General features: G+C 42.6%; 1 protein-coding gene across 3 annotated transcripts in view; it reads left to right on the top strand.

Annotated features, from left to right (window-relative positions):
* The window catches only part of LOC111863495 (BAI1-associated protein 3), a 214,944-nt gene that overhangs the window by 3,367 nt on the left and 183,914 nt on the right, over nt 1–27,663 (top strand). For all 3 annotated transcript variants that reach the window (XM_023849845.1, XM_033751088.1, XM_033751087.1), the window contains exon 2: nt 4,773–6,258. In XM_023849845.1, coding sequence (XP_023705613.1) covers nt 5,732–6,258 — 527 coding nt within the window. In that variant the 5' untranslated portion in view covers nt 4,773–5,731. The remainder of the gene's footprint in view (nt 1–4,772; nt 6,259–27,663) is intronic.

The raw sequence follows: 27,663 nt of genomic DNA, 5'->3' as shown, positions 1-27,663 counted from the left end.
GGATATTGGTGGGAAAGCCAGAAGGAAAGAGACCACTGGGAAGATCAAGGCGTAGGTGTGTGGGCAATATTAAAACGGGCCTTAGAGAGATAGGATGATAGGGTATGGATTGGATTGATCTGGCTCAGGATAGTGACAAGTGGAGGGCTCTAGTGAACACGGTAAGGAACCTTCGGATTCTATAAAATGCTGGGAAGTTCTTGAGTAGCTGCATAATTGGCTTCTCCTCAAGAAGGGCTCAACTCCATGAGTAAGTAAGTAGTACATTATCACAAACGCAGCTGCAAGTAGCGAACTGACTTGCTGCCATATGCTCACGTTTTCTCTGCCGTATCGGCTGGTACCCGGCTTACATCCGGCGCCGCAGTGGCCAACGTGTAGTCAACAAAACCGCGACAGATTGCTGACGCAGGAAACAATTAGCCTGTTGATCGCGGTGCTGTCACCAATAACAAAGCGACAGAGTCCACTGCAGTAACGTGGAGTGAGCAGGTGTACATCCACAAACATTCATTTGGACTTCAGCACGTGGAATGTACTGTACTGTTCACTGACTTTCTGTTCGAATTTACTGTTTTGTAAACTATTTACATTACTAATTTTCATTGTTTGGTTTCGGCTCTATATAATCTGCTTATGTAGCTCAACTCTTTGAGATTTTTCTGTTTCACGTTGCCACTTCCGCATTTCTTACGCTGTTTACTTTCATAAGCTTTTCGTTATACTTGAGCTGTTCAAGCGTTATTCGCGTTGCTTGTAGAACATTCGCTTGGACTTCAGCGCTTCTCATGTTATTTACGTTATTCATATTCTTAAACATTCTGATGAATTTTAGCCGTTCAAATATTTCTAATTTGCTTAAATAAACGTTTTGTTTGACTTCAGCATTTCGAATGGTGAAATCTTTCCTACTAACTTTTCTTTCTCAATGTATGACACAAACTCCGTCCTAAGTGCAACAATTTATTGTAGTTCTTTTGTCTTCTTTTCTTCTACACTACATGTTTCGGCCGTAAATGGCCATCATCAGGTGTATTTCTCTCACGTAGCTGTTACACTGCAGGTAGTTTAAAAACACCAGCTTTCTTAACTGTTCATTTCTCCGTTGTAATGGTCCTCTTGTACTTCTGCGCTTCACAAGTTAATTGCGTTTTATACCTTTTCAAACGTTCCGTTGGACTTCAATAGTTCATACGTTATTTGCGTTATATACTTTCTCTAACGTTCCGTTGGACTTCAGTAATTCGTTATATACTTTCTGTAACGTTCCGTTGGACTTCAGTAATTCATTATTTGCGTTATATACTTTCTCTAACGTTCCGTTGGAATTTAATAGTTCATACGTTATGTGCGTTATATATTTTTTCTAGCGTTCCGTTGGACTTCAGTTATTCGTTATTTGCGTTATATACTTTCTCTAACGTTCCGTTGGACTTCAGTAATTCGTTATTTGCGTTATATACTTTCTGTAACGTTCCGTTGGACTTCAGTAATTCGTTATATACTTTCTGTAACGTTCCGTTGGACTTCAGTAATTCATTATTTGCGTTATATACTTTCTCTAACGTTCCGTTGGACTTTAATAGTTCATACGTTATTTGCGTTATATATTTTTTCTAGCGTTCCGTTGGACTTCAGTTATTCGTTATTTGCGTTATATACTTTCTCAAACATCCAGTTGGACTTCAATAGTTCCTAATATAACGGATTTTTCTAAAATCGTTTCTAGGCAACGGCGCGGTAAACTCGAATGTTATTGCTCGTTGCTAGGCAACGGTCAGATCACCAATGAAATTGCTGAATAGGAATCACGTGAGTTGTTTTATATGTCGTTCGTGCTGAAGGTTTATAGGGGACAGTCGTTTGCAGTCAGTCATAGCTGAGAAACCGTGAGTCAAGGACAGGAAGCCGTCACGGAAAGGAGTTGTGAGGATTCAAGTGTGAAGTGTTAACAGATATTGAAGACTTTATGTGCTGTAGTTACAGTAATCTTGAGAGTAAGGTAAAGTTGTCCCTCTGCTCAACTAATTAAGCACTATGCCATGAAGGCGTATGAGGGAGTGGATGTATAGAAGAATGTAAGAACTAATTGTAGTTACGACTAGTGAAGGTCCAATAAACCGATTCATCAATCCAAACCCGCATCTTAGTCACCGATACATGTGACAATAGGTTATGTGCCTTATATGTTCCGTTGGACTTCAGCAGTTCTTAAGATATTTACTTTATTTACTTTATCGAAAGTTCTGTTGCACTTAGGAGTTTTTTTAATTATTTGCGTTAATTAATTGCACATAAGTTCTGCTGCGCTGTGGGGATTCACAAGTTATTTGCGTCTTCAATTTTTTTATTAACTTCAGTACTTCAAAAGTTGTTTACATCCACTAACATTCTGTTCGAATTCACACATTATTTTCACAGGAAAAAACTGCCACGAATCACTGGTACCCACCTCCCAGAGTAAGTGTCATGACCCGGAAGACAAAATTATGACTTTTGCTAGGTGGTGTCATACATTTTAAACAACTTGTGTCTCCACGAAAAGGGAATTTCTTGACAGGTTGAAATGATCAACTGATAATGGAAGGCTTTTTACGCAGACTGATCTTGGTTTGATTGTTTTTCACTTTTTGGGCTCCTCTGTTTTTGTCTTTCCTTTTCTGATTTCATTTCTTTCTTCCCTCACGTATACCGGAATAAAGAAATGTTATGGAAAACTGAGAAATGAGCTGGGTTTACATATCGATGCGTTGGATACTGCGATGTATCGTGCCGTTTCAATTGTGGCTACGTGGCTTCGATGTATCGACAGCTCGAAGACAGATCCCACACCACACCATTTTCACGACATTCCCACCTTCAGGCGCCTCTGGCTGCAGACACGTTTTACAGATCAAATCGATCCTTATCAAGGAGCAAAAGACACGCCGGCGATAAATTCCACAGAGATTGAATTTATTTAAAGTGAATCAGGGCTGGTATGGGCAGTTTGAATGTTTATATTTTGATTAAAATAGTTAATCTGTGTGCGTATGTCCCTGGATCAAGTTTGCGCCCCAGACACACTGTATATCTCCACTTCTCTGTGCCGTGTTCTGCTATGTGCGTAGAGGCCTAATGCTGAACACCATCAACTAAATGCCTTACTCTGTTATTGAGCTGCGTTCCACATCGGAGATGAAGCCATAAATTTAAAGAACTTACTTACTTACTTACTTACTTACTTACTTACTTACTAGGCCGCGCAACAGCTCAAGCGGTTAGTCGCTGACTTCCTACTGCGGCGGCCCAGGTTCGACCGCGGGTCTCGTCAAGTGGGATTTGTGGTGGACAAAGTGGCGCTGGGGCAGGTTTTCTCCGAGTACTTCGGTTTCCCCTGCCAATCTTCATTCCACCAATTGCTCCACAATCACCCTCACCTATCATCTGGGGCTGGTACAATAGGCCAGAAGTGGCCGCAGTACAAGGCACTTAGTCCCACCCCACTAGCATTAAAAAAATTACTTACCTACGTACTTACTTGCCGGTCACGGTAGCCGAGCGGTCTAAGGCATGTACCGTCTTCGCTCGCTCGGAAGTCGGGATCGTGAATTCGAATCCCACTCAGAGCATGGATGTTTGGTATGTGTATGTGTTTATTCTGTGTTTATGTTGTCCTGTGTCTAGGTAGGGGCCTTGCAACGAGCTGATCACCCGTCGAAGGGGTCTTACCGCATGTAAAATGATCAAGAAACTGAGAAATCAGCTCTATGCTACAAAGTGGGAGCCAGAGGAAGAAACAAACTTATTTAATCCGTTCCTCTTGTACCTTACTGTGCCGAGGTTGTTTATTCATTTTGACCATTCTACAGACGGTAGGGCTCCTTGGACGAGTGATCAGCTAATAGCAAGGCCTCTACCTAAACAGAAGACAACACAAACACAAAATAAACAAATACACATAGCAAATATCCATGCCTTGTGTGGGATTCGAACACACGATCCCGGCTTCCGAGCGAGCGAAAACAGTACATGCCTTAGACCGCTCGGATACCGTGACCGGCCATTTAAACAGCTTCGTATGATAATGTGCCTTCTGCACAGGTCATTTGCACAGCTGAGTGTCTGGTGATAGATGAATATGGCGCAACGGCGGAATGTTGAACATAGGGGAAAAACATCTGAACTCCGAGAAAAAGTCTACTGCATTGTCACTTTGTCTAACATGAATTTCATATGAAGTTACCTGAGGCTTCAGGGTGAGAAACTACGAGTATTACGTAGTCGCCTGAGCTGTGGCATGATCTAAATTCGTTGATATTTTACCTCACTCTTTGGCTCTACTTTTCTCTAAGAATAGTAGTTTCCTTTATGGCAGATCCTTATTGTTTTCTGTTACTTGTTTTCTGCCTCCACGTTTTCGTTTTCAGCTCCCGTATATCATTGTCCGCATCTTCCAGCCGTTTGAATCTTAGTCTTACCATTCTTCTTCTGTCTTCCGGATTTCTTTGAAAGAATTCCTTGGCAATTTCTGTTTTAATCCATTATAATCGCATGCCCCAATGTCTCCAACTTCCCATTTATTAATATTTGCTACTAAGCAGGGACTTTATAAGTCACTCTCCATCACTAGGATAAAATTCATGTGACCACGAAACCGAGAAGAAAAATAAAGGCACGTGAACTGAATATTTGTGAAATCTCTAACATTTCTTCTTTCCAAATTTAAATGAATGACGCGTTAATATGTAGATATACTTATATTAACTACATGCTGTTTCTTACTTGCTCAGTGTGGACCCATGCATGACGTAGCAGCTGAAGTGGACGACAAAAGCGGCGCCTGTTGATTAACAAGTCAACTATACAACATCCAGAAGGAAGGCTAATCTGAGGAGACGGAGATGTTCAGATCTCACCGTTGCCAATCATTTGTCACGAACAATTTGAAGAGATATTGAACTGTCTTGGAATACAACTCTTACATCACATTATTTTAGAATATCTCTGTACTGTGTTCATCGGATATGGAAGTTCAGATGTGAATTCAAAACAGAATTACAGCATAAACAGTCAACTTTTGTGTTAAATGTTTCATTCATTATACAAATGACATTTTGGGCACCACTGCACTTAATTAACTGAAACTTTGGCATTAAGTGTTGTGCTGAAGGACGAATTTCTCAACAATGTAGAACAAGAGAAACAAGTCACTTTCAGCGTAGATTTAGATATTTTATTCTGTAGCTAAAATATTGGAAAGAAGAGGTTATTTTTGTTTCGCTTTCAACTATATGTGACATCTGCTTGACGTATAGCAAGTGAAGTGCCACTGCAATCAGCTAAGAAAGCCACAGAAACGGATTTGAAGCAACAACTCTAAACATCGGAGAGTGAAGAGAACATATCTGTTATACGTGGAGATTCAGTGTTACCTTCCGTCTGTCTAAGAGCTTGTTTACTGAAGTGATATAAAACTGAATTTTGTCAATAGTTGGGTATCTGTTTGAATCCTATATCAGCTGTTGTGCAGGCCCTTGGAAACACAAAATAAATGGCCATTGAAACAACAGACAACAGACAGAACTGTGAAATAAAACTTTGAAACAAAGGACAGATAATCGTGATGGACTTTATTCGGGATATAAGAATGACTATAATGGGGCCTATTACATAAAGAACAGACTAAAGAATTTGAGAGCGCTTTGTTGATATTAAGAGAAATATTATTAAAATATTATAGTTGGATAAGATGAGTTTCTTTAACTCTTTGCAACAGTATGTGACTAGCAGTGTTGCCAACTTAAATTTAAGCCCAAAACGTTTCTCCCTGAGCCGTGATTCTTCTGGAGAAGGAAGTACAGATGGAACCGGAAGTCATCCTCCGTTAACTCCAGGACCAACCGGAAGTTCAAGCGGCACAGTGACCAGTGGTAGGAGTGCATCCGCTGGTAATGTGATAGTAAGTCCAGCGGCACATACGGGTCCAAGCGGGCTGCATGGCTTCCCCAAAGTGGTGCCACCTCCCGGCACGGTTACTCCTCCACACAGCCGTTCTCTGTCGACTCGGCGCCGCACACTGGAGTGCCCACCGCCTCCTGGACTTGTGCTACCACCCGGGACAAGTCCTCCACGACGACTTGGTTCCTTCAGGAAGACAAGCCAGCAACAGCAGCAGCAAGCAACAACTCCAGTGTCTGCAGCCATGTCCAGACAACCACTCATGTTCTGTCGCAGGAGACAGTCTTGGCCCGAGATCGACCAACAGGCAACATCAGGGTAACGTACTGAAGTTGCTTATCACTTGGCATGAGTAGTCTGCTTGTGGCGTACGCGCTATGACACCGGGTATCAATGCTTTAGGCTATCGATTGTCTGTATTTGTGGCTTATGAGCTGTAAGATCAGGTTATCGTAACTCAGCCTTTTTGTACGTCTGTTAGAATACGAGACCTATCAAAGACACTGTTTAAATTATAACATGAATGTTGAACCGATATAAACAGGGTGGTTCCAAATTGTTGTTGTTTTCATGGCTTATAATTTTCAAATCGGGAACAACAAAATAAAACTGACAGAAATCTTGGGCATTTGGACTTTTTCTATCGCTCGGTATTAAAAAACGATAAGGAACCCGGCGTTTCGGAAACTGAATCTGTTTCCGTCCGCAGGTGAGGGAGGGGGGGGAGATACCTACTCAGTTTGGACCCTTAGAAAGAGACAGCCTAAATCCAGTGACTGAGGAGGACGGAAGCAGATCAAGTTTCCTAAACGCCGCGTTTTTTAATTGTTTTTGAATACAGGTCGATAGAAAAAGTCTAAAATCTCAGTAGTTCTGTGTGATGTACACCATCGTCAGAACGCTTTAGAAAACAAAAGTGCTAACGGAATACGAAAGTATATCTAAAAAAGTTTTGTAACCAATAAAATCAATACTGCAGAATTATAAACAACTTCAATATGCGCTCCTTTCGTGGCATGTAAATTGTCCAAGCGGTATTCAGATTCTCTCCATGTGTTCTCCTGCATTTGCACGTAACTGTTTCTTGGCACGTAAGATGTCCAAGCGGTATTCAGTTTCCCTCCAAGTGTTCTCCTGCATTTGCACGTAACTGTTTCTTGGCACGTAAGATGTCCAAGCGGTATTCAGTTTCCCTCCAAGTGTCCTCCTGCATTTGCACGTAACTGTTTCTTGGCACGTAAGATGTCCAAGCGATATTCAGTTTCCCTCCAAGTGTTCTCCTGCATTTGCGCGTAACCGTTTCGATCGCAGCAATAATTCGGAGCTTCAGTTCATTGAGAGAGGTCACAGAGGTCGTTTGAACACTGGCCTTAACGTATCTCTGCAGGAAGAGATCAGGCGGCGTTAACATCGGGTGAGTGCTGAGGCCACTGATTTGGTCCATCACGCCCAACGCAGAGCCCACGAAAATGCACGTCAAGAAATTCGTGGACAATACGAGTCCAGTTGGGGGGGGNTGCCATCTTGCTGGAACACCACATCTGGCTGATGATATTCGAATTGAGATAACAGATTTGAAAATTATAGGTCACGGAACCCCCGACAATAATTTAGAATTACATTTTATTTTCGATATTCTCCAAAATCTTGCGCTAGATTAAAAACACACAGTTTCGGCAGCTGTTTCTTTCTTCACGTAAGATTACGGAACTCACTCTGTTGGGTTCATTAGACTGAGCTAATCACTACTATACTTCATCCACCATTGGAACGAGGGTGCGTCATTGGCAATTACTGAACGTAGACCGTTACATCATTATCACAAATTTACTACGTTATATTACGCGTATATTTCAGCATTGGGGCACCATTTTAAATTGTAAAGTATACATATTCCAACTGTAATGCAAAAAAGTAAATCCTTTCTTAAAATACACTAAAATATATTTAATTCAATAAAAAGTGTTTGTTAAATGTTTTAAATGTCATTATCATTAACTATGTACATTGGATGTCATTGCTACATGTTTCGGCCACGCATGGGCCATCATCAGGCAACACTTATTATTTGGGGAGACCACTGCACTGTACACTTTGTCCTTAGTACCGTCAGGCACATCGCTGTTGTTGTTGTCGGAAGAGCTTGGTATCTTTCTGGATCTAGACTTTTTAAAAATCTGTAGACTGTCAGGGGGCACGCGGTAGCGTGGTTGTTGAGGCACTATACTACGAGCCGGAAAGTCACGGGTTCGATTCCCGATGAGGTCATTGGATTTTTTCAATTAACCTAAACCTTCCAGCCGCACTGTGGCCCTGGGGTCGACTCAGCCTCTGACAGAAACGAGTACCAGGAATCTTCTTTGGGGTAAAGGGCGGCCGGCGCGTAAGGCTGATGACCTCACCGCCATCTGTGAGCCGATTGTCTAGAAAATATGGGAGCCTCGATGTCTCACAAGCCTATGTGCCTTCACGGCCTCTTGCAGGGAGAGCTTTACTTAATATCGTTACGTAGGCTGTCACTAACTGAGATTGCTGTTAGTGCCTACACTACTACTCCAAACACTTACGAACATTTAGCACAGAATGCAACGGGAGAGCCCAGTCGGTATAGCGGAGGACTACGGACTGAACGGTTCGGGTTCGATTACCGACAGTGCAAGATTCTCCTCTTACCCACAGCGTTCAGACCGGCTCTGAGGCCCACCCAGCCTCCTATCCAATGGGTATCGGGGGGCTCTTTCCTCCGGGGATATAGCGGCCGGGGCGTGAATCTGATCACTCACCTCCATCTAGTGCTTAGATCTAGAATGATGGAGCTATACCTCCACTCTCCCATATATCATGGTATAGTGCTGAATTAATTAATCACAGTGACAGATTTGCTTTTACCTGAAAAGATGTAACCCGAGATTGAACCCAATGGCCCACCTTGAGAAGCCATCTCCTAACCTGGTAGGCTATGCTATCCGTCTTACCTTATCTGCCGGAAAGCGTCTGGGATTCCGTTCATAAAATCCTTTCGTAATACGAGAAAGTATACGGCACTTTATCTCATTTGTTACTAAACACGTTTAAGTGTATTAATGTAAACACACGAAAGGGGTTTAAACTGTAGGTGTTGTATTGTCAGGGGCATTGACTGCCGTTCATTGTCTTTGCCGCGAAGCATGATGGGAGGTGGGCGGCAGGCTTTTAGCGTGATTACAAACCCCTGCCTGTCTGCGCTTCGGCCTGTCGGGTACCTCAAGTAAGCGAAACAGTCGTACCGTTCAGAAAGTTTTTGTACTTGGCTTTGTTTCGCTCACTTTAAACCGTTAGAGGGACACTTCACATGTCTCCACATCGCTTTGAGCCGTAAAAAAATAAAACTTTTAAATTGTAACCGCGTAATCATTTTGAGAACAACAAAAATACAGAGACCATCTCTTCTCCGGAGGCACGCGGTAGCGTAGTTGGTCGAGGATCTATGTTACAAGGTGGAAGGTCGCGGGTTCGATTCCCGATGAGGTCATTGGAGTTTTTAAATTTACCTAATTCTTCCAGCCGCATTATCACTCTGGGGTCGACTCAGCCTCTAACAGAAATGAGAACCAGGAATCTTCCTGGTAGTAAAGGGTGGCCAATGTGTAAGGCTGACCTTACCGCCATCTATGAGCCGATTGTGTAGAAAATGTGGGAGCCTCGACGTCTCAAAACCCTATGGACCTCCACGGCCTGTTACAGGGATTCTTTCCGTTTTCGTGTTTCAATCGTTTTGTTTTCTGTGTAGCATTTGAGGTTCCCACACCGGTCACTGTGAACAGTTCTGTCTTCTGGGGTATAACGCCGTGTAGTCTGTTAAAAGTTACTTCAAGTATTGATAATTTTGAAACTGCAAATAAACATTAGGATGAAAATGTGACGAGGAAACGAGGGACCGTAAAATGAAATCTTGGTTCTGCGTGGAAGGAAGACGGGAAATCGCATCGCAGCTGGTGGGTCAAGACAGACAGATATCGCCTCCGCGATAATTCTAATTAAAACGGAATCCCTTGCGCTGCAGTGTTTACCTTCCTGGTCTCTGTTTAGAATAGTGCAAGCAATATTAGTCAGAACAATTATTAATGAACTTCCACTGTTGAAATCTCAGGATCTTCTATTAGGAACTAGCAGATGTCGATATCACCTCAATGCTTTCCTGTAAGTACTTCCTCATTTTGTGTCACTACAGCTTACGGGTTTGACATCAAAATAACCGGAATTACATTCCCGGAAGGTGATTTCCTGCTTCACAGATACTGAGCGGTGTGCGCGCAATGCCTCCTAAAGGAAAAAGAGTTACGCTATGCGCAATTTTTTTTTAAATTCGCTTATTGGTTGGTGGACTCCAACTGGGTCCACTCGGCACGGCGGCCACTGCTTGGCCTATTGTAACCTTCCCCGGGTTATTATTACGATGGAGAATTCGGTGGGATGAAGATTGGGAGGGGAAACCTAAATACTCGGAGAAAACCTGCCCCACCGCCACCTTTTCCACCACAAACCCCACTTGACGAGACCCGGGCTCGAACCCGGGCCGTCGCGGGGGGAAGCAGGTTCAGCCTGATACATCAGTTCTAATGCAATGCGCATAATGAATAGCTTTTTTTAGTGACATCTTTGAGCGAATTTCAGCTGAAGCATTGAGGTCGGCTCACTACAACAAGATGTTTACCGCCACGAGATTCAGATCGCTGTTCGGTTGTTTTTACCGGTTGAGCTGGCGAAGCATGTTGTTACTGAGGAGACGAAGACAGTTACGAGGTACACGAGCGCCGTGTAAAACCTTGAGGTGGTAATGATAAATGTTTTTCTATTTTTAGCAGAGTCCAGACCGGTTCTAGGGCCCACCCTACCCTGTTAAATTGGTACCGCCGTCTCGTTCTTTGGGGGGTAAATGGTCCAGTTTAGAAGCTGAATTTTCACTTTCATCTAGTCCCGACAGTAAGAACTGATAGAGCGGTACCTCCACTACTCTTTATGTCTTCTAGGCATGGTGCTTTGTTAAGCACAAGGATAAGTTTTACTTTAGGTTTAAGAGGACTGCCTCTGTGGTCTAGTAGTCAGAGTTCGTGGCTACAGATCCAGAGGTCCCGGCTGCGAGGTCCGGGTTCGATTCCCGGCTCTACCAAATTTTCTGAGAAGTAGTGGGTCTGGAACGGGATCCACTCAGCCTCATGTGGGTAATTTAGGAGCTATTTCAAGGAAATAGCGGCTCCGGTCTAGAAAACCAAGATTAACGGCCGTGGGGATCCGTTGCGCTGAACATGCAACACCCTCTATCCACTAAAGTTGGCACTAATTTCGCCGACAGCAGGAGGTTGCTAGGTCGATATAGTTCGCTTGCGGACTACAGGTCACGGAGTTTTTTTTTTGGTGTTGTTACGTTGAAGGCCAGAACAGTCCAGTGACGAGTCAGAACACGCGACAGGTCACCGGGAATCCATTCCCTATATGGATATCTCTCTTCGCGTCTGTGCTCACATTCTGTCATGTCCATCAATATATTTTTCCAGTTTATTACCTGAAGGGGGGAAGTGGTGCAAATACGAAGTTATCCTCTCATTTCATCTTACAGGCTTAGGCTGAAAACCCACTGACGCGACTAGTCGCGAGCGGCTAGCCGCTCTTTGTCGCGCACGTCCGTTAGTTGTACATATTAGGCGTGCGACAGCTCTGCCGCCTGTGTGCCTCGTTCCAAAACTTAACCGCGCGCGGCTCATAAAAGCAATACAAATAACGGCCGCGAGCTTCAACACGCGGCTTGTCGCGTCAATGGGTTTTCACATTTCGCCGACCCTTACCCCGACGTCCCGTGCACTCCTGCAAAACTTTTGCTCTGATACGCGGACAGTTTTACTTTTCAAGTGAAATATACTGCTTCTGGCATATTGGTGGGGGGGGGGGAACGCGGTAGCGTATTTCGTTGAGGCCGGAAGGTCGCGGGTTCGATTCCCGATGAGATTATTAGATTTTTCATTATATTTTGTGGTCTTTCCGACCACACTATGGTCCTGGGGTCGTCTCAACCTCTAACACAAATGAGTACGAGTAATCTTCCTGGGGGTAAAGGGCGGCCGGCGCATAAGACTGACAACCGTCTGTGAGCTCATTGTCTAGAAAAAATGTGGGATCCTAGACGTCTCGCAACCGTATGGGCCTCTACGACCTGTTACAAGGATAGCTTTATTTATGCTAACATTTTGGTGTCTTCATACCCAAAATTCATGTTTCACGCTTGTACTCGGGATGCTTCCAATATTACAAAGTACAAGCACAGGTTTTATTCGTCTTCTGATTATCCGACTTCGCTTGATAGTGTAGGAAGTTCAGCTTGTTCAGCCTACATACATCATTCCATCTCTTTATGTTTTAGTAAGCTCCTTGAGGCTCTCAGAGTCACGTTTCCGGTTAGAACTAACACAATTAATGAGAGTAATATATTACAGCGCCGGTCCCGGTAGCCGAGCGGTCTAAGGCATGTACTGTCTTCGCTCGCTTGGAAACCGGGATCGTGGGTTAGAATCCCACTCAGGGCATGAAGCTTTAGTTTGTGTATATGCGTTTTTCTGTGTTTGTGTACAGGTAGAGGCCTTGCGACGAGCTGATCACCCGCCCAAGGAGTCCTACCGAATGTGTAAGATCTAGAAAACCCGAAGTTCACGAAGGTGGGCCTAGGCCCACTGGGGCTGTAGTGCCAAGGAAAAGAAAATATATATTACAGCAAATATGTAATTTCATTTATGTAGGAAGTGAGGTGATATATACATCAGGAAAGGAGCCAGGCCTACTTATTGAACTATGTAATATATGCCATTATATGATAGAACTTGAAAACTAAAGAAAGAAGACTTCATGAAGATGTCCCTGTGTGGGAGATCAGAAGTAAGACCTACACGCTTTCCTAATCTCGGGATTATATGGACGTGAGTAGTCAGCTTCGTGTCTCATCCTTTTTAATGTGTGGAGATGAGCATCATCAAATCATCTGACGATCTATTGCCACGTGCAGGGGGTTACGCATGACGAAAATAACGGGTTCTGCTTCGGATGATAGGATTTATTAGCACCTTGGTTACAAGTTCTCATTATCACACTTAAATGCAGCGCTAACGCTGATTTACACATTTCCTAGTCCACCGTTGCACACGCACTAAGATTCTCTGTTTCCAGTAGTCGTTCCCTAGCAACGGATCTCAACACAGAAATTAGCACTTAAAATCACTATGAAGTCTTCTTGCTGTTCCGTCTTCGGACACTCGGGAACCTCTGAATTAAAAATTCTTCTGGACTCACTCGTAACTGCCCCTGAACTACTTCTGTCACTGCATTCACTTCTCTTATAAGCACTCTGCACATACCGCACGAAAAACACCGTCTCTCTTGTTGATGACGTCATCGCTTACGCGGAAGTGTGTTTACCGAGCCGTTGCTTAGAAACGGGTTGCATAACCCAGTTGTTCCACCGCTGCTCAGCGCTCACGACGTAGCAAAAGCCTTATTTATTGTTTCATGTTGGACCAGGTTTAGAGAGCTGTTGCCTGGACACGCGTTGATCAAATCCATTACAGTATTGTACTGCGTCGTTAGCCCTTTAAAGCCCATTGGTTACTATCAGAACCACGTGGTTTAATACATCAAAACCCTGCATATTTCCCACAGAGTGTAGTTGTGTGTTCCGTATGGTTCTCACTGTAAACAGCGTTTGTCTTCCTAAACAGCATTAGCCGGTTGGGCTAATAAGAGACAGACCCATCTTCTCGCCAGAGAGAATGTTACATAAGGACTATTACGGCAAGAGTTCAGTTGGAAAAATTCTGTAGTCGTGGGTCTCAAGGGGCTGACGCCAAGACGAACTGATTGGCGGTAAACAGCCAGTCGTAAAGTAACTCTTACTCTGACTCTAATTTTTACTTTTACTCTGTATCTGTGTTCCGTATGGTTCTCACAATAAACAGCGACTGTTTTCCTAAACAGCATTAACCGGCTTGGCTCTGTAGCGGAGACATAATGTGTTTCCTGTGAGGTGTGGACTGCATTGCTATATATTCTGCCCACACAGTGTATCTGTGTGTTCCGTATGTTTCTCACAATAAACAGCGACTGTTTCCCTAAACAGCATTAATCGGTTTGGCTTTTTAGCGGAGACATAATGTGTTTCCTGTGAGGTGTGGACTGCATTGCTATATATTCTGCCCATACAGTGTATCTGTGGGTTCCGTATGGTTCTCACAATAAACAGAGACAGTTTCCCTAAACAACATTAACCGGTTGGGCTTTGTATCAGAGACGTAATGTGTTTCCTGTGAGGCACGGAGTAAATCGTTATATATTATTTAGAATGAATTCGGTTTTAAAGGTCTAAATATCTCAGCAAAGAAGTACCGCAAATGCTTGATGCACACGAGCAGACACAAATACAGGGGAGGTAATTCCACCCCCCCTTTGTTTCCCTTTGTTCTGGACGAGTACAAAATGAGGGGAGGTAAAACTGTTTTAATGTTCTGACTGAATCGATTGACAAATGAGTGACTGCTATTGTTATGTGCGTGTCTCGCCTCATTTCAAGCAAGCAGACAGCGATCTTTTGCCGCATTATCTACCCTCAACTACATTAAACGGTATTCAAATGTACCTAGCAAAATTATCTAAACGGTAACATCTCTGACTTGTATTTGGAAGATGTGTGGTTCGAATAACGAGCTGGACATAAAATATGGAGGCGATACGTTCCTCCGAAACGTCGGTTCACATAAGATCTACACTACGCCACATCCCAGAAGACGGCATTCTTTATAGTCACCGTCATGAAAACGTCAAATCATACATAACTGAGTAGTTCTTCCCAGAACATTTGTTTTATTGCTGTGGTGGCGTGGGAGTAAGTCCGCTTGCTACGCCGGCCACTAGTGGGCCCTGGAATGAGAATTTGCAGGGGAAGAAATTCTGCTCATGTGCCACTTTGTCCACCACAAATCCCACGTGACCTGGGAACGAACCCAGGCCGCCGTTGATTTGTTACTCAACAGATCTTTAACTCCGACCCTCGTTTGATAGAAATTAAATTTTAATGTTAAATTCTATGATACATTTTAAAATATATAATTCAGAGTAGAAAAAATTGATACCAAAGGACTTAATTTATTTTCGTAAACTTTTTATAGGACTCCTGTTTGAGAAGTAAAGTTTGTTCAGCTGTATCCTACTGTACCCTGAGCAAGTAGAAAGAGAACGAGGCGAACGCCGATATAATGATACACAAAGCTTCTAGGGACTGGTATTGCAACTCATTTTATGATTTGTTCTGCCTTCTTATCTCTGCCGCAGATGAAACTTTTATCAGGACTTACCCAGATTACATTGGCATCGCTCCATTTACTTCAAACCTTCATTCAACCAAACAACATTTGTTCCTGGTATCAACATTACTGATATTTCTCTTGTCGCTTATTTTACTTGTAGTCCGTGGCTGGACTATGTTGTATGTAACGTAAGGATGAATTGGAAAGGATTAGGAATGAAGCGGTGTTGACCTAATGGAAGATAAATCCCGGAATTTGCTTGAAGAAACTGAGGAAAATCACTAAAAATCTCGGCCTGGGGAATTGATGTCGCTGTCGAGATGAGAGCCGACGACCTCTCGAATAGGAGCCAGGAGCAGCGTTTCCGCTACTCGAACCCGTTCGATATATCGACGTGTCATTTAGTTTTTCGGGGAATGAAGACTGCGTATCCATGAAGAAAGTGAATTCGGAATAATGTTGCCTTAAATAGAACCACTCCTGTCTTGTTTTCTCCATTTCGCAAATTGTGGAGGAATAAGTATAAAGAATTAAGGCGACACTATATTCAAATCGTTTGCCTGTGGTTCTGTATGGTTGCGAAATTTGGTCTCTGACATTATGGGAGTAACACAAACTGAGGGTGTTTGAGAACAGGGTGCTGAGGAGAATATTTGCACCGAAGAGAGATGAGGTTACAGAAGGTTGGAGAAAACTGCATAATGAAGAGCTTCATAACTTGTACTCATCGTCAAATATAATTAAAATGATGAAGTCCAGGAGGATGAGATGGGCAGAGAATGTAGCACGAATGGGGAGAAAAGGAATGCGTATAGGATATTGGTAGGAAAATAGTAAAAAGAGACCATTGGGAAGATCAAGGTGTAGGCGGGTGAGTAATATTAAAATGGATCTTAGATAGAATGGACTGGAATCGACTGGATTCATGTGGCTCAGGATAGGGACTGGTAGAAGGCACTTGTGAACACGGTAATGAACCTTCACATTCCATAAATTGCTGTGGAGCTCTTGAGTAGCTACAAAACTGTCAGCTTTTCAAGACGGGCTCAGCTCCATGAAGTTAGGTTAGTTTTGTATTGTCACGTATCCTGGTAATGCGATAGGTAATTAATGTTTTACAGATTAGATGAATCGATTTATTGGATAATAATCAGGCGGAACTACAATTAATTGTAACACGGTCCTACTGTAACTATAACAGTTCGTAACTGCAGACAATGATAACACCGCAAAGTTACTGTAACTACACAGCACAAACTGAAGACTTCACTTCTGACTTCTGTTTGTCTTCTCTCTTCTGCCGTATTCTGTGTTCTGTTGGTCAGAAGTGACTGGTCCGAATCGATCGAATTATTGGATTGAAGACTAAATTGCGTAATGACAGCGTTGTCCTACGAAAATTAGAAAGTATGAAAAGTATTTACCCAGCCGTTGCCTAGCTGTGCACGTTACAATATTAATATCGTTATAAGTGTAAATACCAGTGACTCTTACAAACCTCTAGGTTTAACGGGTTACGCCATTTTAACTAACTAACTGACTAACTAACTAACTAACTGACTGCGCAGGTACTTATCTACCAACCTGTGAAACCGACCTTGTAGGATACGGTTTCCTTCAACAGTTGGTGGTCACCGAGCCCTTAATAAATTGTCAAGATTCTATGGACCCCGAAGGCTCATTACAGTGTTCAAAAAAGCCCATCATATCAACTGCATGTCCCACTTGTGTGTTTCTAGTTTAGTTAATAATCTTAATAATATTCGGTTCTGATTATGGGCTGGACGACAGAGGGGTCGGAGTTTGGGTCCCAATAGGGTCTCTAATTTTCTCCTTTCCACGTCGTCCAGACCAGTTCTGGGGTTCAACCAGCTTCCTAGCCAATAAGTACCGGTGCTCTTTCCCCGGGGGTAAAGCGGCTAGGGCCTGAAGCTCCAAACTAGTGTCGAGATCAAGAAAACGTGGATCTGTATATCAACTTCCCCATACATCTTCACGGCATAGTGTTTAGTTAGTTAAGCACGGGTACAACTTTACCTTTTTTTATCTATCTATGGTTCTACAGTGCTCTTGTTGAACCTCGGCCGCTTTTTCAGTTTCTTAATCGATAGACAGACGGTAAGACTCCTTGGACGGGGGAACAGCCTGTAGCAAGGCCGCTACCTACACAAACACAGAATTAACACACACAGACATCCATGCCTTGAGTGGGATTCGAAGCCAAGATCCCAGTGTTCGAGAGAGCGAAGACAGTTCATGCCTTAGACCGCGCGGCCACTATGATCGGTGCTGTTTCTATTGAAAGAGCGTTGAGGGGCACAGAGTGGATTAGTCTGGCTTAGGATGTGGTTTAGTTGTGGTCACCTTTGGATTCTGTTATAGAACAGGAATTCTGTCAGTAGCGAACAACTATCAGCTTCTCTAGAAGGATTCTGATTTACTGAGTTTATTAGCTTCATATGTTATTTTTTTGAGAAGTCGCCGTGTATATTTCTGTTACCACGGCGCGTCTGCCGAAGCAGATGCGAATTTATTTCCAGGGAAGTTTGTGTAACTTTGATATCTTGTAGCGTGTTCCTTAATGACAGTGGAATTACTGACCCACTCCCCGACACTCGGCACGAGTGGCTGGCTGTAGTACTCCAAAATCAATAATGTGTTAGAGCACTCATCGGCAGGAATTGCCTTGACAGGTTCCACTTCATCCTCCGACGCCTTCAATCTGTCTGTCAGTCTTGCCATCATTTACTGTCGAGAGCTGGCCAATCCAAGCAGAATAGCCCTGTTCACGCTTGTCACATACCAGGAATTTCTCAACGAATTTATCTGCCAGTATTCCACGCGTTGGATTCAGGGATACAGAAAAATGTGTACTGATCACAGAAGTTCACGGCTTGTAGTTCGGATCGGACACAGGTTCGAATGACTATCGAATTTTCTTTATATGTTCACATGTTTTATACTGTGTTGTTCTACAGAGTGAGCACGAATAGTTGGCACATCTGAATATTTGCAAAAAAATGTATTTGTTTTTCATTTCAGATAAGTATTATAAGAACAGATTTGAGTTTTTAAGAACTTCGAAAGTTCTTTTTCCGTTATATCACTTGTTCAGTGTGACCTCCATGTTGCCTAACAACTTCCTGAAGTCGAACACACAACTCTATGATGAACTGCCGGCACGTGTCTTCGTCAGTCTCACTACACAACCGGGCATTAATGGCTCTCATATCCATAAAATTACTAGATATCGAAAACGTTTTCTTCTTCAGAAACCTCCTCCTCCTCCGTGGCTTTTAATCCGCAAACGAACTATACCGGCCGAGTGACCGCCGCTTGTCTGCGAAGTTAGTGCCAACTTTTGCTGACGGAGGGTGTCGCGTGGTCAGCGCAACGGATTCCTCCATAAAGATGAAATACAGAGGTTGAAGTCTGACATAAGTGGCAGCTAGAAATGTCCGCATTTGTGGCGCTCTGCATAACTGTGTAACATAAGACGAGTGGGGGGACACGCTCTAGTGTAGTTGGTTAGGCATTGTGCTACTACCCGGAAGGTCGAGGGTTCGAATTTCGATGAGGCCAATTGTTTTTTTCAATTTACCTAATCCTTCCAGTCGCAATATAGCCCTGGAGTCGGCTCAGCCCCGAACAGAAATGATTACCAGGAATCTTCTTGGGAGTAAAAGGTGGCCAGCGCATAATGCTGGCAACCTTACCGCCATCTGTGAGCCAATTGTCTAGAAAATGTGGGAGCCTTGATGTCTCACAAACCTTTGGTTTTCCACGGCCTCTTACAGGGATAGTTTCACTTTTTTTTACCTTGGTTAGGAGAATATGCATGAAGGGAGCAATACTAATTTTTGATTGCACGAGTTACTCTTTGTTCCTGAAAGATGATGCATTACTTTCCACCGAAACGTCGGTAAACTTCTACCAGGCTACATGGTATCACATCCCAAGAGTTAATACTATTCATAATTACAGCGGGAACCGCAGATAAGAGAAACACGATCTTAGATTTCTCTGTGTCCATTACTAGACCAGTCTCCTTAACAGTACACAGCAGAGCTTCTGTGTATTTTTGTACAATATTTATGGTTTAGCCCACAAATTAACATCATCGTCATAGATCAGAGTATGAAGAAATCTTCTATGTCTCTGTAGTGTTATTAGCTTTGCAACAATGAATGTGCAGATAAAATGAATGGAGGTAAAAGAGATGTGTTGAATGGCAAAGAACGTGTCTGGAAATAAACTCTTCTCTACCAGTCATGTAGTTGGCCTTTGTGAACGCCCAGTATTTGACGAAATATACAGCCTAACTCTCTAAATGAACGAAGGATCCTCGTTGATACATACAACAACATAAAGCATAAATACATGGTTGTTGTGGGGAACTTCATCTCATAAATTCATCAAATTATGAAAATCATATTAACTACACAATGAATTATAATTACGTAATAGCAAAGCAACTAGTTATGTCTAAATTACCTCGTGAACCAATTGTCCAAGTACGTTAATGGATAATAAACTTGTTATTATGGGAACTCGGGGTAGAGTGACAGCCATTTTCTGTCTCCAAATATTGACGTTCTATCGGTGAAGACTCGTCAGTTTCAGGTCATAGTAACAATTACTGCCACCTGATAACCTGTCAGCTAACTCAGAAGTCTGCACGTCCCTTGTCATTGCATTAATTATAAAGAGAGAAAGAGGCTGGATTTATGAAAAGTTAGAAATATTTTAATCCTTTCTGTGTGAAATGAAAGCAACTTCTTTCGGTTTAAGATTCCCGACGCTAAGTGCCAAAGGAATGATAGTCTGCAGGAAGTGAAGCTCGGTTACAGGGGTGGTCGTCGGTAACGTTTGAAGGTTCAAGCGTGATTTCTGACGCTATTTTATCAACAAAAATAATATTAAATTCGTCGTTTTCAGCCTCTGAAACGGATGTTGGTACGAGATAATTGGAAGTTATTAAAGTTATTAAATTTTAACTGCTAACTTCTTGGTAATTACACTCGTAAAATGTTAAATACCCGTAATGCGAAACTTCGTTATTCCTCACTGTTACATAAACATATCGAGTGAACTGGCGTAGCGGTAAATTTCTTGGGTTGTATTCTGGAGGTCCTCCCTTCAAACACACTGGCTATTCTGACTGAGGGTGACTAGTGCTCACAAGTGTCACAAGAGATTCCGAGTGAAATCACCGTTTGTAAATCACAGTAGAGATTCTGAGTTTTGTACTTACCATTTTGGGTTGGACCTCAGCGAGACAGAAGCAGGTTGTGCTCAGACTTCGCCGAAGAGTTCCAGAGTGTGATTAAGTGTACGAGTGTGTGTACAAATAAGGGGATTCGTTCCGGTCCGAAGACCCACGCAATTTATTCGTGTGGCGTCGCACAGCCGACACGTTACAATACTGTTATTATTTTTAGTGGTATTAGAACAGTACCGTTATTGAAACTAATATCTCTGTGCACGATTTTTATAGAGCATATAGAGCAAACCGGGAATTTGTTTATAAAAAATTCTGTATTTATTTTTACATAACAAAACTTTAATCCCTTTCAAAGTGCTCTCCAATTAATTCAATGCACTTGCCCAAACGCATTTCCCATTGCTCAAAACATTTCTTAAATTTATCGCTTGTGATGCCTTTTAGCGCTTCCGTCGTTTTATTTTTACGTCTTCAACATCAGCAAAACGTTTTCCCGTTGAGATCTCTTTTCATCCGAAGAAATAAGAAAGTCGCACGGCTCAAGTTCGGGTGAGTAAGGCAAGGATGTCATGCCATTTTTGGTCAAAAATCGGCTCACATTGAGCGCTGTGTGGGCAAGCGCGTTGTCATGAAGAAAGAAACATTCACCTGTTTGCCACAGATCTCCTTAAACTGTTATGCAAACTTTTCAAAACTTCGTCAACCGTCAGCCGGCGATTTTCCACAATGATTTGACGACTTTTTCTCACCTTTTCATCAGTGCGGGCGGTCGAAGGACGTCCACTTCGAGGTTGATCATCAGTTGACATTTTAACATGTTTGAAACGGGAGAACCATTCGTAAATTTGTGTTTTACTCATGGCGGCTTCCATATAGGCTGTTTGTAGCATAACAACCGTTTCTGCTGCTGTTTTCCCCAAAAGGAAATAAAACTTCACAGCAGCACATTGTTCGTGTAAATCAGTCATTAAAAATAGACGAATTATAAAAAAGTCACTTGGAAAAAATTTCATCAAACACTAACGCAAAACTTTCTGACGACGCTAGCCAGTATACTGATTCAGGAAGGTGCTGCAAACAATCGCCTAGCGGCAGAAACCTGTACTACAAACTCCCCGCCTTCTACAAACAAATTCCGTTTTTTTTTGGGTCCCCTTCGTATAGTCTAAGAAGCGTTCTGTCCTTTGGTTTATAAGGCAATATATTCCCCAGAAAGTCAACGCAATGTTTCGGAGGAACTTCTGGCCTCCATATTTTTTTTATTGCTAGTGGGGTGGGACTAAGTCCCTTGTACTGCGGCCACTTCTGGCCTATTGTACCAGCCCCAGATGATAGGCGAGGGTGATTGTGGAGCAATTGGTGGAATGAAGATTGGCAGGGGAAACCGAAGTACTCGGAGAAAACCTGCTCCAGCGCCACTTTGTCCACCACAAATCCCACTTGACCAGACCCAGGATCGAACCCGGGCCGCCGCGGTGGGAAGCCAGCTGGCCTCCATCTTAGTGGTAGAAGAGAAGACTAAGTAGGAAACCAGCATGAAGCAGCCAGCAAGCAGAGCTGGTTTCTTGACTGGCTTACTCTTCGAGCGTTAAGATAGAAGACATATGTTTCTCCGAAACACGGCGTCATATCTCAAAAGGCAGAACCCTTGATAGATACCGCTGTGATGATCCGAAATCCAAAATTGATAGGCTAGCTTTTGAACTGCTCAAGAGCCCCTATTTAAGTTTTGAGGGTTTAAATTAAGAGATTATTTGAAATTGTGGTCGTGTGTGTTGTGACGCCGTGTAGCCTTGCATGCCTATATCAACGCTAAGGAGGACACGTGTTGTCTCCATTGTCACGATCGGCAGAGGAGATGAACACAAGAAGTTTCCCCGAAATTTTGGTGTCCACATTCAAACTAAGCGATATCACATCTCAGAAATATGCCATCTGGGCTACATTACATGCCTGTATGGGTCCAGGAGGTTCCTCATGCTTATCACAAATGCTCGCCAATTTGTATTTGCTTGACATTGTCAGAAACCAAATTCATGTCCATTTTCTTGTTACTGAACAATAAACCTTCCTCCAAACATGGGAAGATTAATTATATAGCGCAGTCGGTATAGCGACTGGCTACAGGCTGGACGATGGAGGGGTCGGAGTTCGAGTCCCGGTAGGGTCAAGGATTTTCTCCTCTCCACCTCGTCCAGACCGGCTTTGGGGTCCACACAACTTCCTATCCAATGGGTACCGGGGGCTCCTTCCTTTGTGGTAAATCGGCTGGGGTGTAAAACTGACCACTCACCTCCAGCTAGTGCCGAGGTCAAGAAAATATGGATCTATATATCCATACTCCTTAATGAGTTAAGCACAGAGAAACATGTAACAGCAGTAAGAACATACTTTTTATGTTACGTTGTGTTTCTCAAGGAATGAGTTCACGTGACGTACAAGCAGTTGAAGTCAGCATTCACGACGGAGTTCTGTACATTTCACTGCTTAAAAGACTGGCTCGCCCTTCTGTATAAAGAGGCAATAAGGAGAGTCTCTGTGGCACTGAAAAACAGCTGAGAGCGCAATTAGAACTCTACAGAACAGAAAACGGTCTAATTCTGAGGGTTTTAGTAGGAAAACCCGAACGACCCGAACGGAAGAGAACAGTTGGAAGACATGCGTAAATGGGAGATAGGGACTAGCTCTATCGATTGGGCTTGATTTCACCTGAAGGCGGAGGCAGAATTGAGTCTACGAAACCCTGTATATTTTAAATAAAAACAGGACGATGAATAATGTCCAGGTATTGAACCTTTGTTTTGCGTGAGATGCCGTGAATTTCCTGAGTGGCCGAGCAAGTTGTGCATTCTCTAGAACAGTGTTTCTCAACCGCCGGGCCGCGGCCTGGTACCGGGCCCTAATCTTAGAGGAAAAAAATTTACCTGGCCGCGTTCTGACGAAGGTCGAGAACCACTGCTCTAGAACGACCATGCTTCATGGAGACAGGATAGACGAAATGTTTTTAATTGCACTAAAAAAAGTAATAGATTTTAAAGGGATGTGCAAGTTGAACGCTTCTGATACAAGTACTTACGGTTTTCACGTGCTGTATTCACAACTGTAGATGAGAAAACTGGCAGTTTCCCATTGCAGGATAGATTTCATACGTATCTTAACTCTGAGAACGCTTGTGTCTGAATTTATCATTATTAATGTTTAATTTCTCTTAGTGTATAAGCTTAATTTTTTTTTGTGGTTAGTCACTGCGGTTAGTTTGTAAGTATGGAACAGTTTCTTAAATGAACAATTTCCTCACTAGATTCTCCCGTTCTTTACCGCTACATAAAACTAGACTCCCGAACTAAAAATAATTTTCCTTCTTGCTCTAACGATATATCGAAACGAATTTGTTCATGATGACGTAATTCAGAGAGAAACGAATATTTGTATAGCGTCTCCTGCTTCAATGGATTATTTAAACACGTTCTGTGCAAGAAAGATGCCATATTTGTCCTTACATCCAGATAATTGATTGCAGTTAAGTAATTACATTTACATTAGTATCTTTTTAATATTACTAGTTGCTTCTAAGGCAGAATAGTCTTACATCTTGAAGATGGAGGCAGTAATTTCCTCGAAACCGTAGTCCATATATGCTAAACTATACGGCATCGCATCCCAGAAGACAAAAATCTTCTTATAAAAATTATTCTTGCGAAACTAATCGCACTGCTGGCGGAGAATTATTTTTTTATTTTTGAATTCGAGGTTTTCACATGGGTGGTTATGAAGAAATCTACCTTCTTGGACGCAAATCAACAGAAAATTCGGAGGAACATATTTCCTCCATCTTCAGGATGGAAGAATAAGCCAAAGAAATCAGCATAAAACCGTTAGCAAGCAGTATTCGGCAGACCAGAGCGGGCGATACGTTTCCCCGAAACGGCGATTTATTTTAAACGTCCTGTGCGACATTATACCCGAGAAGACAGAAGCTTTTAATTTTCTATTTCGTTAAATATACTATATATTTTTTCTCTCCTAAAATTTCCGGATCTTGATGGGCTCTGTATTTTATGATGTATATTAGTTTTTCATACGTTGAGCCATTCTTGAGGAAATGAATACGTTTTTATTTCATGTTTATGCAAAGTAAAAAGTTTTATTGGGTCGTTACGAACCGAAAGCAAGTTTGTCAACAGAGTTCGGTGCAGGTCAGCAGCAGTGCAGAACTTCCAAGAAAATTAATTTCCTCCGGCAATGCTTAGTGTACACCACCAATACCAAACTTCTATCAGATGTCTCTTACTAGTTTCGGAGCTTAAAGTTTCGGAGAGACGGACCGACGGAAACGACCGCGCCTTTATGCGTTACATTCTTGCAGTCTGTCCATTTAGTTAACATGTATTTTATTTCAGTCTACTTTTTTTTTATATTTTCTTCTTTCTCACTAGTAGCTGGAGTATGGCAGTCGGTACCGCTATTGGCTAAGGGGTGGAAGGCCGAGGGAATGGAGGAGCAAGGGTGTTCTTTTCTTCATGCCATCCAGACTGGTCCCGGGGCCCCACCCAGCTTTCTATCCAGTGGGTACCGGGGGTAAAGCGGCTGGGGCGTGAAGCTGACCGCGCATCTCCAACTAATGCCGAGGTCAAGAATATGTGGATCTATATATCCACTCCCCCACTCACCTTCATGCAGTAGTGCTTAATTAGTTAAGCGTAGGGACAATTTTACCTTTACGTTTTTTACCTTTTCCTTACTACTCTTGTATATCAGTGTTAGTACAGTCATTGTTTTATGAAACTTATCTGGGTTTCTTTCCTTGTTTTGTCTTGTAACCCTTTAAAATACTGTCACGTGTATGGGTGACTAAAGACTGGGTTCGGATTGGTAAGTGGATTTATTAACAACCTACAGGACGTAACTGCAAATAATTATAACCCTATTGCTGCTTTACACAGTTTACAATCGCTCCACACTAACCTCTTCAGTTTATCTGCACTAGTCTTCAGGGGTTCATAACACGGGAACTATAACAGTCTCAAGTAGTTACTATAGGATTCTGACGATGGTGTATAACACACTGATATGTTGGGACTTAAAAACCAGGACGATGGATAAAGTCCAAAAACCCAACATATCAGTGTATAACAGTCTCATTAAATCACACACTCCAAATATTACATATAAATATAGTCTTATAATCACATGCTAAGTCTCCGCAGGCCGACTTATAATTCTGCTTCAACTATTAACTTCCCGTGGCTATCTCCTACCGAAAACTGACTTGCGTGTTCACGTGCTTTTGCCGCTGCTACTACTCGTAACTGCTCTGAGCGAATTCTGTCACTTACTTATATAGTCACCGAACGGACATGAGCCTACAGTTAACACATATCACGTGATCGTTACCCAGCCAGTCTATTCGCGCGTCGGTTGGATATACAGAAAACACAGGTTCCTCTATTGTTCCGGTTGGACCGTGTTTACAGAGCTGTTGCCTGGCAACGCGTTGATCAAACCGGTTAAAATACAGGGTGATTCATTTAGAACCGGCCCGACGAAATGAGGTGTAATATAAAATATACCATACAGATATTAAAGTGATTTACACATATCTTATCTTGGATTGTGTGCCGTGATCAGAGCAGGTGTTGAAAGTGTCCACCGTTTTCAAGTAGGCATTAGAAACACTCGCTGTTCAACAGTGTACTCCATGACTATCGCCTGCGCACTGCAGACACGTTTCGGGAATGTCCTTGACCTTGCAGCATAAGGGCTGCCACTTGCCGGATCATGCGCACACCATTCGACTCAGCACGGCCCACGGATTATTATGTCGTAATTGTGAGCGGTTATATGCATCACCTGCGGAATTATTAGCAAATTCATCGGGCCCGTTCTATACGATTCACCCTGTAGAATGATTACTACAGAATCATCTGCTTTCACATTTAAAATGCTTGCGTTTTGCCCACAGATTTTATTTGTGGGTTTCTCATGATTCTCAGATTTAAAAGAGATCATTTCACCAAACAGCATGAATAAATTTGTTTTCTTGTATTTTCTGTAAAGCATAAACTGAGTTTTTAAATACCTCTACATTAATTTTAGGCTTCGAACGGTTAACGAACTCCAAATATGCGAGATATTAATGCTAACGGAATGTTGTTGACACTGCATGAACACGTTATTTTCTAGAAAATCGGTAGCATGCTGACTACCAGCACACTCAAAGTAACTTCTGGTACGAGATAACGATATTCAATCACAACTTCCACTCGAGTTCGGAGATGACGTCATATCCAGTTAAAATGGTGTCTTTGTTTACGTAAATAGAAATGTAGCAATGAGTTCTCTCTCCGCTTGCCCTCAAGCGCGTTTCCTTCTGTTCTTGTCGGAAGGAGAGAATTGTGGAGAAACGACATTCGCATACTGCTGATGAAAGTTTTTGTTAAAATAAATTTTTAATCAAATTTTTCTTTTAGGCTGTTTCTTTGGAGGGGCTTGGAAGTAAGTTTTAATTTTGAATGGGCTGTTATTGTTCAAGAAAGTGGAGGCAATACTTTCATATCAATGGTAATTAGTAATTGAATTTGCTGCATTGCTAATTAGAGGGAAGCAAGCCTGCTTATAGCCCCTCGGAGCGGCCAAAACCCTCACGTAGCTCAGTGTTACAGTTCCCATTGAGCTCGGGAACAGAGAATAATTGTAGCGTCACCATTGAATGATGATTCATTTTTTTTTAATTTATTCATTCATACTTCATACATGCATATCACAGTGTGCGCGCAGTATAAGGCATGGACTATCTTCAACTTCTCAAACACTGGGATCGTGGGTTCGAATCCCACTCATAAGTGCCAGATCAGGAGGTATACTAACACGAATGTTGGATTCACAGATTTTGGGACCAAAATTCAATGGGAAAATGGGGTTAGATATATGGCACGACAGAACACCCAGAGTGAAAAGAAATAGATAATGAAAACAGTCAAAATCGATAAACAATAATGTAGTGTGTATTAGGAAATGTAAAGTTGTCCCTGTGGATAATTAATTAATTAAGCACAACGCCACGAAGACATATGGGGGAGTGGAGGTATAGTTCTGCCATTCTTGGGCTCGGCAGTAGATGGAAGTGAATGGTCAACTTCACTCCCCGACCTCTTAACCCCCAAGGAAAGAACCCCCGCT

The sequence above is a fragment of the Cryptotermes secundus genome, unplaced genomic scaffold (genome assembly GCF_002891405.2).
Source record: "Cryptotermes secundus unplaced genomic scaffold, Csec_1.0 scaffold34, whole genome shotgun sequence".
NCBI classification, from domain to species: domain Eukaryota; kingdom Metazoa; phylum Arthropoda; class Insecta; order Blattodea; family Kalotermitidae; genus Cryptotermes; species Cryptotermes secundus.
The sequence above is the reverse complement of the archived record's forward strand: the minus strand, read 5'-3'. Positions and strand labels throughout refer to the sequence as shown.